The sequence below is a fragment of the Amphiura filiformis genome, chromosome 18 (assembly GCF_039555335.1).
Source record: "Amphiura filiformis chromosome 18, Afil_fr2py, whole genome shotgun sequence".
In the NCBI taxonomy this organism is placed as follows: domain Eukaryota; kingdom Metazoa; phylum Echinodermata; class Ophiuroidea; order Amphilepidida; family Amphiuridae; genus Amphiura; species Amphiura filiformis.
The window spans coordinates 21,138,367-21,160,966 of NC_092645.1; the positions used below are offsets into that span (position 1 = coordinate 21,138,367).

Genomic DNA, 22,600 nt, shown 5'->3' on the forward strand with positions numbered 1-22,600 from the left:
TAGTAATTGCGGTATCACATTGGAGCAAGAAGCATGCTGCACACGAACGTTTAATCATATTGTCAGAACATGAATATCTTTGGATAAATGATCGGTTATGTAAGTGCGGAGTTTCTTTTTGTGTTGTGTTTCGGGAAAATGGATTGATCGTGACATACCTTTTGCAATTATTGACATTCACACATTCACATTGAAATATTACAAAATATGCTCGTCTAATTATTTTTTTTAGTAATAATCGCAATTTATTTCTCAAATATACACAAATATACTTTTGCAATGTCACAGACATTAACAATCATGTTTACACGTACATAGTATTTATACATATTATACAAATTATATAACATAATTATCGATTATTTGGACCAAAGCGGAAGAATACTTGGAAGAATAAAAGGATTTTGTCTTTTGCCTCTACAATATCGTGTCATAATAGATGAGCTGGCAAATATTTTGATTAGCGGATATAAAAAATATATAAGTCCACATTATTTAGCTATAATCACAGTATTGCTGTAATAAACACGGATCGCTGCAAATCTGTTCTTCAGGATAGATCACCAAACGTTGGTGCGATGAGGGTAGATGGTCCAAGCCGCTGCGTCTTCGGTCGAGGGAATACCATCCGCGAATGTTTGAGGCATGGGCTTGCCTTAGGTGCGAATTTCCTTCCTCTCCCAAAATATCAAGTATTATTCAGGTTTAAAATTGAACATTATAATATATATTATGTTTTGTTAGAAAAATTAATAAATGGTCACACCAAACAACCGTGCATGTGCCGGTAGGCATAATACGTGTTGTATGTGCGGTGTCTCGAGGTTCGCAAGTCACGTAAAGCTGATGGTCACGTATACAGAAGAGTCATCCCTGTGCATGCGAAACGTCAGAGCTATTCAAAAGGATCATCCCGGTTCCTTATAATTGCACTCAATACTAAGATCATGCATGGTTTTTATGGTTATAAATGCTCATAATGCCGCAGTGGCGTAGCGACAGGGGGACAGAGGGGCAAGTGCCCTAGGCGCCACCCTTAGGGGCGCCGAATTGACTAACTCAGCATCGATTCTGCTCCCTCCTAACGATGAAAGTCAAAATTTGTGTGCGCTTCACGCGCATTTCAGCACAAGATCATTTGAAAGATCAATATTCAACTTCATTATAACCAAAATAACCATAATGTATCCTTAGCCCTGGGCGCCACAACCCTCAGCTACGCCACTGCAAAGCAGTGCGATACTGCTCAACATTGTTTTTTGTTTGTTTTGTTTTTGTGGCGAGGGATGTGTTCAGTATTTGGAAGATGTGGATATTTTTGCTCAAAACTGCTAACATCAAAAACGTGGACTTAACTCGGCTAACAATGTACGCTTTGGTGCTATTTGACATGAAAAAGTGGCCCCTAGTTTATTTTGTCCCTGTATTATTGGCATCTTCTTGATTTTGTCCTTAAGAATGGCACCCCACATCTACTCGCCTGATCACCATGGATGGTTATTAAGATGGATCGTTGCTATGTCCTTCATTGTACAACATCCAACGTCAGTAAAACGTGAAATGTGCTTTTTATTCTGTAGAGAATACAAGATAATATTCTCGCATTTTTCTACTTCACAGAGAATGACTGTTTCAAGTTATTAAACCAAAATGATAAAAGTTCAGACAGGTATGGGTTCACTTTGTGAATGTCCTGTTCCACTCATGTATCTTTCAAAAACACTAAGAGAACCATAAGCATCCAGCCAACTAGGAGTCCAATGTTATGCATCAGAAATACGCTACTGTTAAACCCCGTTGTATCGTGTGTGATTTCAGGCATCTGGGAAGGTAAAAGATACACAAAAAGATACACACACTAGAGTTAATTATATTTCATGCCCCCAGAAAGTATCCTTACACTTGGTAAAGTATCCTAACTTTAAAACTAAACCATATTTAGGTGAATATTATCAATAGCATGAATAGACGCACTATTTAATCCTGCACATTATGACACGCCATTAAATCTAATGTGACCTTCAGAAGTAAAGTTACAAGCATTTGATTGGACAATGGTCCAGTTTTAAAAGTGACAAACTGGCCAATACAATGAGAGAAGATTCAAATAAGCGCAACAAAGAGATAACAGTTTCTTCAGTCAAGCTTTATTTAAAGCAGTAAGTTCATATTGAATTTTTTTTCTTCTCATGTACTTTTCACAACTTTTATTTTATTTTTCAGTTCTTTTCTTTCAGTTAACTTTTGTTTTGTTTTTTCCAAATTCCTTTGATCCAATCAATATCTTGTGTGGCCACCGTTATCATGGTTATTGTCATAATGGCTGTACATTGTCGTCGCATATTCCCGATCAGGACGAAGGAATCCCCGTCCTGTCGGTACGCCACTGTTTCTTTAAGCAACTGGAACCACTTATTCGCCGTAGAAGTGATGTAACAATCGGATTAACTACCATAGCAATAGAGGAATACAATGTTTGAGTAGATTGCCCTGCACTACAAGCAGATTGCACTAATCACCTGTGTATGTCAGCAAACAGAATGATTGAATACAATACCGTTCTTTACAAAGAAACTATTTTCTTACAGGTGTGAGTGATCGGCCTTTCTTTGACATCTATGGTACAATGCATAGGCGCCGCGTGAATGTCGTAGTGCAGGGCGATATATTCAAAATTGTATTCCTCTATTGCTATGGTAGCTAATCCGAATAATTACGGCACTTCTACGGCGAATTGCGTTGGGTGTAGTTCGCTGTCTTTGTGCACGTTAGTAACCATTGGTTACTGCTCCACGCCTGGGCTCATACACCTGTTCCGAATTTTGATATGCCATAGGCTTTGTGTTGTGATCATTTCGACCAATGGTTCGTAACAAAGAAAACGTGATCCAGTTGACCTAGCAACGGTCATGTTCTAACGTGCACTACGGCAGCGAATATGGATATTAATATCAACCATTCAACTTACCAGATCAACTAATGCAATGTAAAGAAACATGCCTGCAGTAGCAGCAAAAATCCATTGATGTAAACTTTCATTAGTACCTAGTGCAATGCCAATATATACACCGAAGAACCCACACATGTTACTCATGAGGCTCAAAAAAAGGCCGTTCTAAAATTCAGTCCGTTTTTCAGAAGTACCGCAAAATCACCTGACAAAACATGAAGTAATACACTATGGATTTAATTGAAGACCGAATTAAAAGACTAGTTTGCGTCTGACGTCAGTTTTGATAAAAATGGTCTCGATTGTTTGTATTGTTATAATCATTCACCATGGTAACACAGCAGAAGAAATTTTTGATCATTTAAATCAACAAATGTTGGTGTATTTCCCCGCGTTACCGAGGTAGCGTAACATAGTGTAAACTATTATTTTTCTGAATTATTATAACAAGAGACAACATTTTGAGACCATTTTGATCAAAACCGGATAAATTTTATGCATCTGACCCTTGCAAATTTCAACCTTTGACTTTTTGCTAATAGAGACCTTGCGAAATTAAGCTAGAAACCACAAACTTTAACATCTAGAGGATTATAGAGGATTATGTATTCAAAACCACTCTGCCATTAAAGCCGCTTGAAGTTAAAGTTAACGCGAGAATCTATAGTGTGCCGTAAATTATGATGAAATACGTCATAATTTAGAACAATAGTTTGCCTATTTCCTCATAGACTACATAATTACCACTTATGTATTTTCCAGTTAATAGACCAATTATTGGAAATCTAATTTGGTTGGGTAAAAAACATGCTACATGTTGCTGAAAATTATTGATTGAATTAGATCAAAATAATTTTTGTTTCAAACGTCACACTTGATATATAATTTTGTGTGTGCTCATGGCGTACACCAAATCAGCTTGCGGAACCAAGTTTTTAGCTTGACTTCAACGCCAAGGGATTAAGTTCCCGTAAAATGGTCTGGTTTTACTTGAGCCAGCAGTATACGATACTTCTGGAAGAGTAAAGCAGGTGCATAACATTTTTGTCATAGGTTGTTCCTGGTAAGAGAGGGGGTAGGGAGGAGGAGAGTGAGGGCATTGGAAGTGGACAGGGAGGTGCTTTGCTGGTAGCCAAGGGGGTGGGGGGGCTCCCACGTGGGACATCTTGTCTTCCTTCTTGACCCTCCCTTTTGATGCTGGCCGCCGTGATATTTTACGCTTTTAGGCCTTTTTCTGCCATTTTAAAGCCCATTTTTGTAAAAACGTTTCCCTTTGAGAACCGGCCCACGCCCTCCTAACAGAAAAACCCTGACAAAATCACTGGGAGGGGGAAACAGGAGTGCGAGTGGGTATTTATAGGAGGGTCAAGTTTGAGGGAGCGAGATCAGATAGAGGGAGAAGGAGGGAAAATAAGGAGAATGTAGGGAAGGGGAAACAGGAGGGAAGGGGAGAGAGATTCAGAAGGAGGGAAAGAAATAAAGAATATGTATTTCATTAGGCTTTGCGAAGTAAATTGGAATATGAAATTGACAAAGCTGACGAGCCTTTATTAAATAATATTATATATATAGGCCTACAGCCTGTCTCAAAAAAAATTGTGCAAGTGAAAAGCGCCCTCTTTGGCGATTAGAAAATACCGATGTGACATGATGCTTACATCAACGTCAAGGGCACAGTTTTAGCTCTCAAATACCGTTTGTTCTGTTCAATTTGCTCTTTTTAATCTCGAGATATGCTTACTTAACAACGAAAGGTGAAAATCTCAATTGTGCCACTTTTACTAGGGAATAGGTCTGTACATCTAAATCAATGATAGCTGATGTTGATGTATCTAATGCCCCCCCCCCTTCGGGGCTCGTGCATTAGATGCATCAACACCAGCGCTCGTGCATTATTTTGTCTAATTTCATTAATTTGTCAAATTTCATGAACTTGTCAAAGTTCATTAACCCATAAGTGTGTAATATTTGTTTGTCTTTTATCATGTCTTGAATGACAAAAAGAACAGTATTTACCATGTTAAAATCATTGACATGCACATGTATTTAATTTTACAGCAGAATGTAAAATATTTATTTATCGTTTAATTTGTCGTAAGAGGAAAGGGAGAATCATTATACCTTTATCATGATAAAACATTAAAAACAATTTTGTATTGTTGTGTACAGTGTAATTGATGCATTCTTTTGATTTCACGAAGGAACTCTTGATAAACTTGATGCTATCATTGATTAACATGTACAGCCCTCTTCCCTAGTAAAAGTGGCACAATTGTGATTTTACCCTTTCGATGTTAAGTAAGCATATCTCGAGATTAAAACAAGCAAATTTATCAGACTAAACGGCATTTGTGATGCGATCAAGCAAAATCAGTCGGAACTCGGAAATATAAAATTTTCAGTTTCTTACAGGATAGTAAAAAGCATTTACAAAGCTGGATTTTGCAGAAAACCCCATTGAAATTGAACAACCAGTTCCAAAGATATGAGCAAATAAAGAGTTTGCAAAACAACAAGAAACAAAAGGAAATATTTGCTTTGTTTGGCTATATCTCAAAATCAATATTCCCGAGTTCCGACTGATTTTGCTTGATCGCATCACATTTGAGATCTAAGACTATGCCCTTGACGTCGATGTAAGCATTATGTCACAACGGTATTTTCTAATTGCCAGAGAGGACGCTTTTCACTTGCACAATTTTTTTTTAGACAAGCTGTATAACTATCGTAAGAATATTAATTGAAACGTATAGGGCCTAGCTAGTTTCAAAATAATATGATAAGGAGATTAACGCTGGGTCCCGACATAATCCATGTTGAGTGGTATCGCGAGTTCATTCATGTTTACTCAAACGAAGCTCTTAAGGTAGAGTCTTTTGTCTTGAAGTGGGACTAATAACCACTTGACTAAACCAAAGAGGGACATTTGGATGTAGTCGGTTACAAGGTCTTACACATGCCCTTCTTTTGAACGCACATTGATACACATGTCCCGAGTTTAAGCGACAAGACGCTGTTGTTGCAGTAACCAACCATACGTTCGCGTTGGAGTAAATTTGAGCAAGAAATCCAATCGATATTTCTGAAGTTGCCGTTCCAGTTAAAGCCATATTATAACATTTGCTGAGGAAGACGCCCTCACTGAAATATTAAAATTCCTTTTTTTATACGATTAAATTGTACTTTATTAAACCAATATACCCTGCAAAAATCAAGACTCTAGGTGCTGTAGTTTTGTCAAAATCCGAGAATAAATTTGGAATAAAACGCCGGAACCGGCGCTTTATTATTACGATGGAATTATTAGTCGAACGCATACACGATGTTCATAACACACAGTACGTACACGGCGTGCGGGATGGTGATATACACAACAAAGGGTCGTACCACAACAAGACCGAATGAGTGGTACGTATTTGCGACATGTGCGCTGGTAGTAAATTCCAATTTTCTTTGCTTTGCCGTAGTTGTTCGGCTCAAAAATAAAAGGGATATATCTGACAGTAAAAGCTAACATTTTATGGCAAAGAAATGCTAATCTATTTTGTTTGAAAATGTTATAATATGGCTTTAAAGTAACTTCCGCAAAGTCTCTAATATCTCCACACTGATTGATAGAAGGTAGCTCTTTGACCCCTGTTTAACCTTTGACCTCATATTTCTTTTTTTTTTTTTAACTCAAGGATGGCTAATGCACATGTTATTTATGACATCTCAGCATGTTAAGGGATCTAGAATAAGCGTTTATTGCGTTTCGACAGTATTTTTTGTGGGACATGAGAGCACCTCAGACCTATCGAATTGCATTCTGAATACGAAGCATGTCTTTCTGATATCAAATAATTTTCATTTTTGAAAATCACAATATAATACAAATTTTATGACAAATTATAAAAATTTGATATTTTTCAAATTTTGATAAAAGTCCTCGAAGTAAATTATCTAAATCTAATGATATATTCTTAAAGTGTATGTAACAGGAAGGAAAAGCCGACGGTCAATTGACAATTTTGACATTTCGTATTGAAGATATGGATTTTTTTCGCAAAAGACCTAATTTTTTTTGGTGCTTTGGAAACAAAATCCATATCTTCAATACGAAAGGTCAACATTTTCAATTGATCGTCGGCTTTTCATCCCACCTACATACTTCGAGTACTGTTAAATCAATTTTTAATGATTTGCCATAAAATGTGTATTAAATTGCGAATTTCAAAAAAACGAAATTATTTGATATCAGAAAGACATTCTCCGTATTCAGAATGCAATTCGATATGTCTGAAGTGCTCTAATGTCCTAAAATAAATACTATTCAAACGTTCATACCCTAGCCCTTAAACATCAACTATACAAGAAAATGTTAGTTATACGTAAATTTACATGTACGGCTAGAGAACAAAAGGCAATTACTCCACTATAAGTTAAGAGGCGTACAACAATTAAACCCGCACACGTATCAATCAACACATAGCAATTTAGAGTCCTGCAGGACCATTATTCTAAAAATAACATGGGGTGACTTACTACAGAGGACATACTAACCAGTATCTTATATTAATAACCATGCATGATTTTTACCCCGTCTTTCATGGAATCTTTATGATACTTTACGATGACGGAATAATATTGAGGCACTGTTGTACAGCGCAAAATTGAATGACAATTTATATACGAAACCGATGTCTACCTGCCCCATCTGAAGGATGGAACACATTTACGATTATTATAAGGATTAATCCATTTTAATTACCTATTTCATGTGGTAGTTCGTGACAGAAAACTGCTAAACACGTTGATATTCCAACATATGCATCTAATGTAAAAGCTACACCTATTGCTATTCCATCCGTTACGTTATGTACTGCATCAGCTACTAGAACCATTATAGATATAGACTGCATACCTGTATAAGATATGACATGACATAGAGCATTGGTGTAATGTTTTGGATGACATGAGCCATATTATTTCCCCGTTTTTACCATATCTGAAAAAAAGCAACCCTGCAACTTTCTTCTTAATATCAATTTTTTTCACTGACTGTGTTTACATTTAAAACTATAACATGGAATAAAGTTGATTTACAATATCAAAGTTAGTCATATCTATATTTGATATACTGTGAAATCCCCGGATGTACTTAGATGTACATGTACAGTTATTAGAAAAATCCCACAGGCTGTGTTGCAACGTAAGATGACAATGTCTATACATAGCCACGGAAACTCCCGGTTTGTTTAATATAATTAAATATGAACATGATTTCAGGGCAGATTTATAGAATTGTTGTGTTGTACAGTTTAATGTGATTATGCCTACATGCTGCGTACCTTCAAAGAAAGGTACTTTCGAACCAGTCATTCTTTCGGATAGTCAATTTGTACTATAATGGAAGACAGAGATAAAAAAAAAAAAAAAGAGACTAGTTCGCATCTAAAAACTAGACAGAAATGCCGTTCTGCGCAGTTCGGCAACCAATCACGGCGCGCTTTTGCCCTGACGTCCGACGCGATTTATGCTTTTTATCTGTCTTTCATTATATCCAGCAATAATTACAAAGATTTGGAATACACCAAAGTGCGCATCGTTCCCTAAAAGCGGATACACCCTTCCGTCGACTTCTAAAATCTGGTTTATGAAACTGTTAACCCCTCGTAACTCAAGTAACCATTCGCAAATTTAAGAAAAGCCAATGCTAGACGTATTTTTACGAAGGGTCCCGGTAGTAATCCCCATTAATTACGAAGGTAGTTTAGTGAAATTGAACTTTTAACTCGCCGTACGATTTCGAGACTTAAGAAGCTTCGTTAAATTGAGTGAAATAGACCCAAGATCTGTCAGTGTAAGTGGAACAGAATGGTAAATACCTGTTCGTGGAGAGAGGGATTAGTGGTGAGGCATCGCCGTTTTGGAAGTTGTCATCTGTTTTTCGCAAGCCTACAGATGTCTTTATGGGACATAAGTTTGGAAATACTTCAGATAAATTGACCAGCAACAAGAACATTTGGTTGAGCATCCAATATATAAAGGTTGAAGTAATTAGATTCCTAAACCAGTGAGTGTTATCTATTATGCTTTACATGTTAACACATTGTGGGATAGGCTTTTACAACGTGAATTCATAACAATTAGTGGGTTTTTAGCGGGTTCGCCGTCGGACAAGTTTAGAACTGTCACGCTTTCGTCAGGAGTAGCTCTGATTTCTTCAGGACAAAGTATATACATAAGAATGAGACATGTAGGCCGTCCCTTGCATACTGATGGATCTGAAAAGAGCCGTTCACTGAATACTGCCTCTTGTCAATAGAGAACAAGCAGACCTCGCCTATCTGCTAATTTTAAAGGTTTTGGTGGCTCTGAAAAGAGCCGTTCACTGAATACTTCCACTTGTCTACAGAAAACAAGCAGATAGGCGAGGTCTGCTTGTTTTCTGTTGAAAAGGGACAGTCTTCAGTGAACGGCTCTTTTAGGGCCACCAAACCTTCAAATTTAGCAGATAGGCGAGGTCTGATTGTTTTCTGTAGACAAGGGGCAGTCTTCAGTGAACGGCTCTTTTCAGAGCCACCACTAACCTTTAAAATTAGCAGATGACGAGGTCTGCTTGTTTCTGTAGACAAGGGGTAGTCTTCAGTGAACGGCTCTTTTCAGAGCCACCAAACCTTTACAATTAGCAGATAGGCGAGATCTGCTAGTTCTCTGTTGACAAGGGGCAGTCTTCAATGCTAACACATGTTAACAAATTATTCAATCATACTTAAGTTCATTTCTTGTGAATTTTATCAGTGTATGCATATTTGCGTGGTCATGTGTAAGACTAGAGGTGGTTTTGGCCCTTGGCATTTATGTGGTTGTGGTTATTGGGGTATTAAGATAAAGCCAATACGGTATAGTTTAAAAAAAGTAAAGTCATAATACATTTCATCAACTTCATACAATAATTTCTTGAGTCATTTTTTTGTAATTTTGAGGACAAAGTACAAAATACGGCTCAACAAGCATGCATATTTACGAAATCACCCTAATTATTTTTGATTATTCCCTTTTATCATGTGTTCTTGTGCAAAGATTGGTGAATTATGTTTGAACCATTTTGTATTTTGTTCTCAAAATTACAATAAATGACTTTAACATTTAGCGTTGTAACCTGACGACAAATTTAAAATAAATTGTTGTTAAAATGTATCAAGTGCAAAAATGGCAAAACCAAAAACGGATAATTGTGATACCTCATTTTTGTTTACAATAAAGGCTTTATAAGTAAGGTATGTGTTTTATATATAACAGTATACAAATATTGACTGCTATGAGGGGCATGGTTAAGATTATAGGCCCAAGGTGATCTCAAAACCATGCTATGACCCGTCATAGCATGGTTTTGAGATCACCTTGGGCCTATAATCGTAACCATGTCCCGAATATAGCAGTCAATATTTGTTTTATATACCGATGGATACATGGATATTGCGATTGTGCAGTTTGATCGGTACATAGTTCATTTCAATGGACCGGTTCATAGTTTATTTTGAGGGCATAGTTAATTCAATGACTGCATATTCAACCAATCAGATGACAGGAATCTATATATGAGGTATATAATACCAAATATAATTACAAGGTTACCTTTTGTGAAACTAAACGACGTTCTTGTTGATAATTCTTTCTTTTTCCTCTCCACAAATAACGTGTCTGTTAGCTCGTGAGATTGATATTGAGCGTTATCCGGAATATTCACCTGCAATGAGATTAAATAAATAAAATAAATAAATGTAGATATTTATATAGCGCTTTATGCCGTAAACAGCTTCAAAGCGCTTTACATTTGAATATATGAATACAAAAGCCACCCAAGTCAATACTTTGGCCAAATTGAGTTAAGCATGGGAAAGTGTTGCTATACATAGGCCTGTCATATGTATGAAAGAACAACTCAAATTCATCCTCTGTGTCTATTGAGCATGTGAAAAATAGCATGTATGAAAGAATCAACCCAAGTCCACGATTTGAGTCTTGTAACACATTGATTGAAATCCAGCAAGTATAAAAGTCCACTCGAAACACATTTATTGCTGAAGAGTGACTTTTGAAAAAAAAAAATGGGTTTAATCAAGGAAAGTGTGTGGTTTATATTACATGGCAGAATGCTTATCAACATTATACATAACTGTGTGCTTTATTTTGTATTATCTTACTAGTGGTAATCTCATTCCAACATTATTGTCTTAGTATATGATTCAAGAAACCACCCAAGTCCAGAATTTAAAATGAACCCCACGAAGTCCCTGAAATGCTAATCGTCATACCTAATACAGTTTAACCCACTCATTTGCACATAAAACTTACCATATGGACCAGGTAAATCTAACTGAAGGAATTAAAATGATACACAGGTTTTTTTTCTCAAAATCACTTCCCATGGACTTGGGTGGGTTTTGGATTCATGTATTCATTTATTCCGCCGTTATTAGAATATGTCGGAACCACATTTGCTGCCTACAAATGGCGCAGGGTTCATCAGTACAACGACTGTGACTACCCCTAACAGCTTCCCATTGCACCTGGGTGGGGTGAAGCAAGCGAGACAAAGCGTCTTGCCCAAGGGCGCTACACGGTGGCGGGACTGGGACTCGAACCCACGCACGTAAAGCAAGCTCTCATATTATGAGTCCAAGGCCGTAACCACTAAGCCACCGAAGATTGCTCTATTCTTCCCTACCATGACAAAAGAAAGTAATGACCAATTTTATACAGTTGCGATAGGCCAAAACATTTGTTTGATTTGTTTAATATTGAAGAAAATACTAAGATTATTTGACGATTTAGTAAGTTTATTAGTTGTAATGTATTAAATACCAACAACTTTCTTTTAATATGCGGCTAATTTGTCTAAAATTGTCAAAACAATGGGCAATTATTTGGTCATAACTTCCTTTTGTGGTGGGTTTTCAGAGATTATCCTATACTTTCTATGTACAAAATGTAAGGAAGCAAGTATTCATCATGAGATTTGTAACTTTTTAGAGACGTAACTAAGCTATAATTTTATTCAGTGGGAAGATACTTGTATATAGGTGTAATAAAATGCATTTTAAAATTTAAAAAATGGACATTTCTTCCTTTTATCATGGTAGGGTTGTATTATTTATAGCTACGTACATCGCCCACTCATGGCATTCAAAATGTTTTGTAAAACACACAATCTATTTTTTTTTAAATTCCTGGGAAATGTTTTGGCGCACTCAAGCTGACGGTGTGGAAACAAACTTACAAAGTCAGAACTGCCATCGTCCATATCTCCGTCAGTGTCCGTGTTGGGTGGTGGTGGTGTCGGTAAATCTGCCGGTGTGGAATACCTGTCTATGTGATCTATATCGCTGAATTGTGGCATGTCATCAATGATATCATCCATTTCTATTGTGTTTCCCGCCTGGAACATGGCTGGTGTATATTCATTAGGAGACTCTGCAAGCTTGGGATGCAATGTAAAACTTTCAACATTTAAAAAACCGCCTAAATAGCATTATTTAACATGCATGTTACTTTGTCTAGATACCTATGTCATCGGGGAGTAAATGTTGGAATAGGAATAATACGTACAGTCACTGTACAGTGAGCAAAAGAATGAAGGTAGCAATTATGTTCACTCCTGTGCTAAATAAATACAAAATTATGTCTGTACTCTTTAGGTCGAATTTAAGACCTTATTAAAATTGAAATTGGTTGAGAATTAAGGGAAGGGGTATGAACGTTTGGGCAGTATTTATTGTGGGACATTAGAGCACATCAGACATATCGAATTGCATTCTGAATACGAAGAATGTCCTGATATCAAATAATTTTGATTTTTTGAAATTCGCAATGTAATACACATTTTATGGCAAATCATTAAAAATTGATATTTTTGATTTTTAACAGTACCCGAAGTAAACTTTATAAGTCTGATGTTTTATATTTGAAGTGTATGTAGGTGGGATGAAAAGCCGACGATCAATTGAAAGTTTTACCTTTCGTATTGAAGATATGGATTTTTCCCAAAACACAAACAAAAAATAGGTCTTTTTGGGACAAAAATCCATAACTTCAATATGAAAGTTCAAAATTTTCAATTGATCGTCGGCTTTTCCTCCCTGCTACATACACTTTAAGAATATATCATTAAATTTATAAAATTTACTTCGAGGACTGTTATATCTCAAAAATGTGAAAAATATCAAATTGTATTAATTTGTCATAAAATTTGTATTATATCGTAAATTTCATAAAATGATAATTATTTGAGATCAGAAAGACATTCTTCGTATTCAGAATGCAATTCGATATTTCTGATGTGCTCTCATGTCCCACAAAAAATACTGTCGAAACGCTCAAAACGCTCATTCCAGTTCCCTTAAAGAAACGGTGATCCAAAACCTAATGAAGATACGAAATAAAAACTTGCACTTTTGTGTTCTAATCAATGAAAGCACGACGCTAGTTTTCTTGTTCACGAACACTTTGTGTACAAATCAATAGGATCATTCATTGTGGCAAACCGCAACTTTTAAATTTGCATCTTCCTTGGGTTTTGGATCGTCGTAACTTTATTTCTTGAACAATTTCAACGACTCAGGTCTTTCTTAAATTCGAGCTAAAAGATGCAGATATTGACTGTTGGTTCCAAGTATGACATATCTGCCTTTGTTTAGGATATACAGGGGGTGAACGAAACTGGTACCTTAATTATTTGGCTTACTGTATATAAACATATTCGATAAGCACGTCCCAGATGCCACAATGCCCAATTCCATTTTGCCTTAAATATATAATGTATACATAATACATAATACTACATTACAACTTTTTACTCATATATAGTTAGACTATCTTTCGAATAAAAAGCTCAATCCCAAAAAGGGTCAAGGTTCAGCACAGGACCGTGTGTTTTGTTTAATATACCCATGCACAGTGTCATCGCCCCGATATCGTCATGGCAGAAATCGCCATGGTAGGTTGAATCCACCGCTACGCATGGCCATTTTGTTCCGACCTGTTTAATAGTTTTGAGACGCATAATGGGTCGAAGGACATCTGACTAAGGCTACTGACAATTGCCCAGTGACTGACCTCGCTGTGTGTGAGTCGAGCATGGTACGCCATAGGTCATGTGCTTTTAGACTACCCACGATTGGCCTATACACTGCGCTTTATAATTCGGCACATATAAAATCAGACTTATTGTCAGTTTATGAGTTCAAGACGCAAGCTTCTTTCTCAAGACGCAAGCTAACGACTATCATATCGGTTCAACACATACATTCAAGTGCAAGGAACCACATCTGGTTTCTTTAGACGAAATTATTTACGGGAGATATTCATAATTTTCTACCCCGGTATACCAAGATTTTCGTCTGAATATCAAAATCGTGCATAGCACATTCACGTGTATCGATCCCGGGTATTGATTTTAGTATCTCTGGTGTACCAAGTAATTATTAGCCAGGCAATGTCGGTGTGCCATGTTGTTGGTAGCATATTACGGTATCATGATATAAAGTGTCATATTTATGCTGATGATATCCAGGCATATACCTCCTCCCTGATCCCAGCATTCCTGGTGATGTCCAATGTGCACTTTAGAAGCTTTGTAAAGTGTGTTGAGCGTCTAGAGTATTGAACTATGTCCCAACACCTTCCCCGACGAATTTTGGTCTGTAGAGGCACTATCTACTCACATGATATGTCATGTACAATTCGGCCCGCGAGTAATGTGTTCTCTACAGGCCAAAAGTCGTCGGAGTCGTCGTGTTGGGACATAGTTCAATACTCTGAAGAAGAATGGAGACCATGACGTTCAAAACTTGGTTTTGAAAAAATGAATTTTGTAAACAAAAACAATTCTTGTATCCAGGAATGACCCAGCTATGATTAAATCTTCAAAGCAACAATTTGGCGCTCAGTTTCTTCAATTTGAATATTATTCTTTGGACATAATGTGGTTTTTTTTTATTCCATGTAAAGACATCATGGCTGTTTGATTGCATGTCAAATGTAGTAATAGAGGTTATCCACTTTACTCATGCGTGACTTCTAACAAAAGGCGCTGATTCCTGTAGTATTCCCCATTCAAACCAATTCATTGCACGACCTCGGAGTTACCTGCGTGACTTTGGCGGGCTATTTTGAAGCTGTCATGGTTGCACATGCAGGTTCTTCTTTTGAAAGTCCTAAACAAGATATAGTAGTCGCTGATAGGATATGCAACTTATAGAACACGGCTAACCTCTATTGTTAAGAAAGTGTGAAGGCGCTATATGTATCTTAAATCTTGTTTGTATCTTTACAAGTGATAGACACTTGTATAATGTTATTAAAACATAAAACAAGACTAACAAATGGTAAGTAAAAAAGTAAGTAAAAAAAGTAAGTAAGTAAAAAAAACCTTCTTCGTGAAATATAGGGAATAAAATATATGTACATGTAAATAGCGCAAACAAATGTCACAAAAATGTCATAAAAAGATGAATAACTAAATTGTTGAAAATAGCTGCAAAATATATTTGATAACTGTTGGCAATGTCCAGATCTAGAACTTAACATTAAATAATGTTTTGTTGGAAATATCAATAAATGATCAGATCACATCTTATTCAGCTAATAGTTAAAGGATGACCATGTATTTCATCAAAAATTACGCAATCCTTTTTCAATGGTTTAGGTATTCATTTCACATAAAAATGTGGTAACATGAAAAGGAAATTAAAATAATATTACCCTCTCTGCCATAGTTTGGGCAGCTATAGCATGTGACAAAAGGACTAGTATGTCAATGAGGTAAATAAGGTACATTCACTAACCTACGGACCAGGACCTACCTCTCCTAGCTTGTCTCTTTTGGGATCATCCACGTGTGGATTTTTACCGAGACAAACCATCATGACTCTCTCAAACAAAAAGAAAGCGTAGATGGCTGCCACCACCACCAGAACTTTACTGAGAACCTGTTCAGGAGTTGCGGCCTGTTCGGCCTGGTGTTGATGGTCATTGTGACCGTGGAGTCCAAGCGCCTGTAGAAGCAAATTGGGACGAGAGAGAGAGTATATAGAATAAAAAAAAATATTGACAGTGTAAATTTCAAATTTCAGTATTCAATCCTTGTGATGAATGTCAGATTTCATCCTTATTAGCGTAATGATAGCGTAATGATGGCTAAGTAATTAAATCTGAATTTTGAGCGCACATAATCCGATAATGCCGATTAAGACCCGGAAGAAGGGATTATTTAATTGCTTTGGCTATAGTCAAATGATTGGCAGACATACATTTTGCACAGTAGTTCTCAAGAGCAGTCACGTGATTGAAATGTGTCATTGTGGTGACATTACTAATCATGCTAATTGGGCCTCAGCGTAATCAAAATGAGACTGCTGCATCCGTCAAAATGAGAACAAAGTCGGGTACCCAGTAAACGTTTTTAAAACGTTTTAAACATGTTATATTTTGGGTTTTGATTAAGATGAACGCGTTTTAATAATATTCGGGATGTATAAAGGTCAAGAAAATACGGTGTCTGATCTCCGCCAAACTCCCCTTTTATAATTCATATCCCCAAATTTTTAGTTTTCCCCCTTTTTGCGAAATGCTTTCCCAAGTTTTTCAAATATTTCCCCCTTTTAACTTTCCCCGTTTTCAAATAGTTTCCCCTTTTCGACTTTCCCCTTTTCGACTTACCCCTTTTCAAATAGTGTCCCCTTTTCGACTTTCCCCTTTTCAAATAGTTTCCCCTTTCGACTTGCCCCCTTTTCAAATAGTTTCTCCTTTTCGACTTTCCCCTTTTCAAATAGTTTCCCCCTTTTCGAATCCCCCCTTTTCAAATAGTTTCCCCCTTTTTTAATTTCCCTTTTCAAATCGTTTCCCCGTTTTCGAATTACCCCTTTACAAATAATACCCTTTTATTTTCACCCATTTTGTAAAATTAATAGTTCCCCTTTTACAAATAATCCCCTTTTAACTTTCCTCCCGCTTTTCACAAATAGGTTCCCATTTTAAATAGTTTCTCCCTTTTTAAATAATACTCCCTTTTTGTTTTTAATACTCCCTTTTTGTTTGGGTACTCCCCGTTTTCCGTGCGTAGGCTTTACCAGTAAGCCTGGACCCTGGAGAGTACCGTGCACTCACTAGAGCTCATTTCGCTACATCCATTATTGGAAAGGCGTTCTACATGAATTTGGATACCAACGTAGGTAGATTTATAGCCTGTTGTGCAAGCGCCGCTAAATTCAATGGGTTAGGGATCCGTCAACTTTTATGCACGTTTATAGAGGGGCTGTACAAAGAGCAAATCCGATATGATTGATAAACCAAATGATGCTCAGAATGTTAAACGGGTGAAATGGCATGCATAAATATTTATGCTGGTCAAATTCATAGCAATGATGTTTGAAAGTCTGTGAAGAACTTGTCTATAAACAGGGATATGTCAGAGACAACAAACAACTGGCTGCCATTGTTACAGAAGCCTAGATGATAAGAATTGTTTGTGCTATATAATTATTCAAAAGTGTTTTTTTAAAGTTAGCACCAAAGTTTAAAACAAGCGGTCTTAACAGTGAAATGACAATAAAAGCATACATTTATAAAACGGGCCTGGACAAAATGGGCATTGCATATTTATGACAAGTGTGGCTGTGTGATTTTATGCAACTTTATTTTTAAGCCAGTTCCAAGTAATTTTCGCTATTCTTTGTTTGTCAACGATCCCGTTAACAATAAAAATGTGCTTTCTAATCAAAGGCTCTATGGCGTATATTCAATTGACCAGACAAATGAACCAGGGACTTCGGTCAGTGGTGCACGCCTCAAAAATCCAAAAAGAATTAGTAGGCCCTATAATTAGATGAAGAATTAAGTAGCAATTAAGGGGGTACTACACCCCTGCCCAATTTTGTGCCTATTTTTGCATTTTTCTCAAAATTAAGATATGTATATTATAGGGGCAAGGACTACAACTACTGCACTGGAAATTTTATTTCAGCACAGCCAACAGTTGTGGAGTTACAGTCAAAAATGAGGGAAAACCAATATTTGATCAATAAATCAATAACTACTTGCTTTGTGTTGCTGTATTTTCAGTACAGTAGTTTTAGTCCTTGCCCCTATAATATACATATCTTACTTGTCACCAATGTGCTATAATTTTTGAGAAAATTGCAAAAATAGGCGCAAATTGGACAGGGTGTAGTACCCCTTAAGCCTAGTCTTTTTTTAAAGTCGAGACAAGTCCAAAATAATAACGATTAATAAGCCAATCTAATTGATTCGAATTCCAATCTCCTGGCCTTTTCCTGGGTCTTTATTTAGTTGCATGATATAATTCAGATTATGATTTTTCTTAAATGTAGATCTATATCCGATAGAATTCATAAATTACATAATAAGTATCATTTTATTCATTTTATTTAGCTCAAGAATTTGTATCAGACAATCACGTGCTTTCAACGTGTAGGCCGGACCTATTTCAATATCGAAGTACATGGGACGTGAATGCACGGTACTATAGATGGTCCGTGCCTACTGGTAAAGCCTACGCATCGTGAAAAGGGAATAAAAAAAAAGGAGTAAAAAAAAAGGGAATAAAAAAATAAGGGAGAAACTGTTTTAATGGGGGAAAAATCTGTAAAATGGTATTATGTAAAAGGTGAAAAGAAAATTCGAAAAGGGGAAACTATATGAAAAGGGGAAACTATATGAAAAGGGGAAATTCGAAAAGGGGGATACTATATGAAAAGGGGGAAATTCGAAAAGGGGGAAACTATATGAAAAGGGGAAATTCGAAAAGGGGGAAACTATATGAAAAGGGGAAATTATATGAAAAGGGGAAACTATATGAAAAGGGGGAAATTGAAAGGGGGAAACTATATGAAAAGGGGAAATTCGAAAAGGGGAACTATATGAAAAGGGGAAATTCGAAAAGGGGGAAACTATATGAAAAGGGGAAATTCGAAAAGGGGAACTATATGAAAAGGGGGAAATTCGAAAATGGGGAAACTATATGAAAAGGGGGAAATTCGAAAATGGGGAAACTATATGAAAAGGGGAAATTCGAAAAGGGTGAACTATTTGAAAAGGGGGAAAGTCGAAAAGGGGGAACTATTTGAAAAGGGGGAAAGTCGAAAAGGGGGAACTATTTGAAAAGAGGGAAAGTTAAAAGGGGGAAATATTTGAAAAAGGGGGAAAGCATTTCGCAAAAAGGGGGTAAACTGAAAATTTGGGGAGATGAATTATAAAAGGGGGAGTTTGGCGGAGATCAGACACCGTAAGAAAACGTTTTAAAACGTTTTGTATAAAAACACTACAACAATATTTTAAAAATGTTTTAGAAATGTTATTGCAAAATATTTTGTCAACACTTAAATAATATTATGTTAGAATATTTGCAGTAGGTTATTAACAAATGTTTTTGAATGTCATGAAAACTTTTTATACCCTTTATATACCCTTTATGTAACCCGACATTTAAACGTTTTCTGGCAACCTTTTCTAACCTTTTGTGAATGATGTCCACAACGTTTTGTGTTTGCTGGGTAATTTCATTATGGGATTTGTCGCCATTATCTTTAAATAGAGCTATGCCGAATGTCCAGATATTATGAAAGGGGTTCTCAGATGTCAGACTTACCTCAGGTATAAGATGAAGCAAAGCATCCCCGGATAACGTACTAACGGCTAAAGCCACAAATAGGTGCATTATTCCTGTGTAAACTTTGACACTTGCCAGAGGTACGATGATAATCCCTATCATTGAACATAATGTTATGAGAAAAACGGCTAACGTTGCCCAACCATACACTATTAATGGAAAATAAAGAAAATAAAATCATCAATGAAGCTATATGTGTTATGTGGCCCATGATAGTACTACATCCTTCGAAGCGTACATGTAACCTATCTGGACCTGGCTTTATGTTCATATTTTCAATGACATGTAATGCTTTTGGGATACATCTCCATTTCATAAGCATAATCAAAATTTGATTATGCTTATAAAATGGAAGGTATCATTAATGAGGAAGACAGGAGACGAAAGGAGGTAGGAAAGACGGTAAGAAAATGGGTTCAATTATGTTTTGCAAAATAATGTGAATATTTTCATCTGCCGCGTCAAACTGGTTTTGCGCAGCATTCTAACACACTACACTAAGTCAAAAAAGAAACTTATAATATTTTACAAGGTCATGTCTTAAAATTATGTCAATCAAAATTAACTAAAATTACACATTGCCTTAATACTCTACTCTAAACACATAGTTAGGTGAAAAAGTTAAATTTGGTGACCACTCTCTGGCTAGTAAGGTTTGACGATTGATTCGACTTCTGTGGACCATTTAGAAAAAAATAGCCACCATGTCCCTCGCGAAAATCCCGGCATTTTTCGCTAGAGGCCAAAATCCAAAATGGCCGCCGCCACCATTTTGAAAATTTAAGTTTTGAACCAGTGCACCTATAATCATGCACAAATATACTTTTTCGGATATGTCGAGTACAAGGATTCCGATTCTGACATTAGTTTGACATTCCGGCATCATTTTCACCCAGAAATCCAAGATGGTGGCCGGCACCATCTTGAAAAATTTAGTTTTGAACAAGAGGACCTAAAATCGTGTACAAGGACACTTTTTTGGATAAGTCGACCACAAGGATTTCAAATTTGACATTACTTTGACATTACAAACTCATATTTACCCAGAAATCCAAGATGGTGGCCGCCGGCGCCATCTTGAAAAAAAAAAGTTTTGAACCAGATTACCTAAAATAGTGTACAAAGACACTTTTTCCGGTAAGTCGACCCCAAGAAATCCGAATCTGACATTAATTTGACGTTATAACATAATTTTTGCCCAGAAATCCAAGATGGCCCCTATTTGGTAGAGCGTAAATGTGATTTTTGAATGAGAGCAGAAGCATAAGTGTGTCATTTCCGCCTTATCTGGGGTTCATGTCCCTTATATGGGGTTTAAACTGCCTTATCTTGGGTTTACATCCCTTATCTAGGAATAAGGCGCCTTATCTGTGGTTTAGACGGCCTTATCCTGGGTTTACGTTCCTTACCTGTGGTTAAGATGCCTTAACCTTAGCATATTGCAGTCTAAACCCAGATAAGGCATCTAAACACCAGATAATGCGCCGTAACCCCAGATAAGGGACGTAGACCTCCGATAAAGCAGTCCAAACCCCAAATAAGGCGCTTTAACCCTAAATGAGGAACATAAACCTAAGATAAGGCATCTAAACCCCACATAAGGTGCCTTAACTCTAGATAAGGGTCGTTAACCCCAGATAAGGGTCGTAAACCTCAGATAAGACATCTAAACCCAAGATAAGGCGCCTTAACCCCAGATAAGAGACGTAAACTCAGATATGGCAGTCTAAACCCCCGATAAGGCGCCGTAACCCCAGATAAGGGACGTACACCTCAGATAAACCAATCCCAACCCCAAATAAGGCGCCTTAACCCTAAATAAGGAACATAAACCTAAGATAAGAGAAGTAAACCCCAGACGGCGCCTTATCTGGGGTTTAGACTCCCATATCTGAGTTTAAGTCTCTTATCTGGGGTTAATGCGCCTTATCTTGGGTTTAGATGCCTTGAGGTTTACGACCCTTATCTGGGGTTAACAGCCCGTATCTAAAGTTAAGGCACCTTATGTGAGGTTTAGATGCCTTTTCTGGGGTTTATGTTCCTTATTTAGGGTTAAGGCGCCTTATTTGGGGTTTAGACTGCTTTATCTGGGGTCTACGTCCCTTATCTGGGGTTACGGCGCATTATCTGGGGTTTATATGCCTTATCTTGGTTTAGACTGCGATATGCTAAGGTTAAGGCATCTTCGCCACAGGTAAGGAACGTAAACCCAGGATAAGGCCATCTAAACCACAGATAAGGCGCCTTATCCCTAGATAAGGGATGTAAACCCAAGATAAGGCAGTTTAACCCCCATATAAGAGACATGAACCCCAGATAAGGCGGAAAGGACACACTTATGCTTCTGCTCTCATTCAAAAATCACATTTACGCTCTACCAAATGGGGGCCATCTTGGATTTCTGGGCAAAAATTATTTTGTAACGTCAAATTAATGTCAGATTCGGATTTCTTGAGGTCGACTTACCGGAAAAAGTGTTTTTGTACACGATTTTAGGTAATCTGGTTCAAAATTTATTTTTTTCAAGATGGCGCCGGCAGCCACCATCTTGGATTTCTGGGTAAATATGAGTTCGTAATGTCAAAGTAATGTCAAATTTGAAATCCTTGTGGTCGACTTATCCAAAAAAGTGTCTTTCGTGTCGATTTTAGGGCCTCTTATTCAAAATTAAATTTTTCAAGATGGTGCCGGCCACCATCTTGGATACTGGGTGAAAATGATGCCGTAATGTCAAACTATTAATGTCAGAATCGGAATCCTTGTACTCGACAAATCCGAAAAAGTGTCTTTGTGCATGATTATAGGTGCTCTGGTTCAAAACTTAAATTTTCAAAATGGTGGCGGCGGCCATTTTGGATTTTAGCCTCTAGCGAAAAATGCCTGGATTTTCGCGAGGGACATGGTGGCTATTTTTTTAATGGTCCATAGAAGTCGAATCAATCGTCAAACCTTACTAGCCAGAGAGTGGTCACCAAATT

At 37.0% G+C, this 22,600-nt stretch overlaps 1 protein-coding gene across 1 annotated transcript in view; it reads right to left on the reverse strand.

Annotated features, from left to right (window-relative positions):
* Positions 1–244: 244 nt before the first annotated feature.
* The window catches only part of LOC140139980 (zinc transporter ZIP12-like), a 73,847-nt gene continuing 51,491 nt past the window's right edge, over positions 245–22,600 (reverse strand). The window contains exons 6-12 of the mRNA XM_072161785.1: positions 19,602–19,771; positions 15,799–15,990; positions 12,216–12,416; positions 10,571–10,682; positions 7,701–7,853; positions 2,969–3,155; positions 245–1,822 (exon numbers count right to left, since the gene is read on the reverse strand). Of these exons, the coding sequence (XP_072017886.1) occupies positions 3,100–3,155; positions 7,701–7,853; positions 10,571–10,682; positions 12,216–12,416; positions 15,799–15,990; positions 19,602–19,771 (884 nt within the window). The 3' untranslated portion in view covers positions 245–1,822; positions 2,969–3,099. The remainder of the gene's footprint in view (positions 1,823–2,968; positions 3,156–7,700; positions 7,854–10,570; positions 10,683–12,215; positions 12,417–15,798; positions 15,991–19,601; positions 19,772–22,600) is intronic.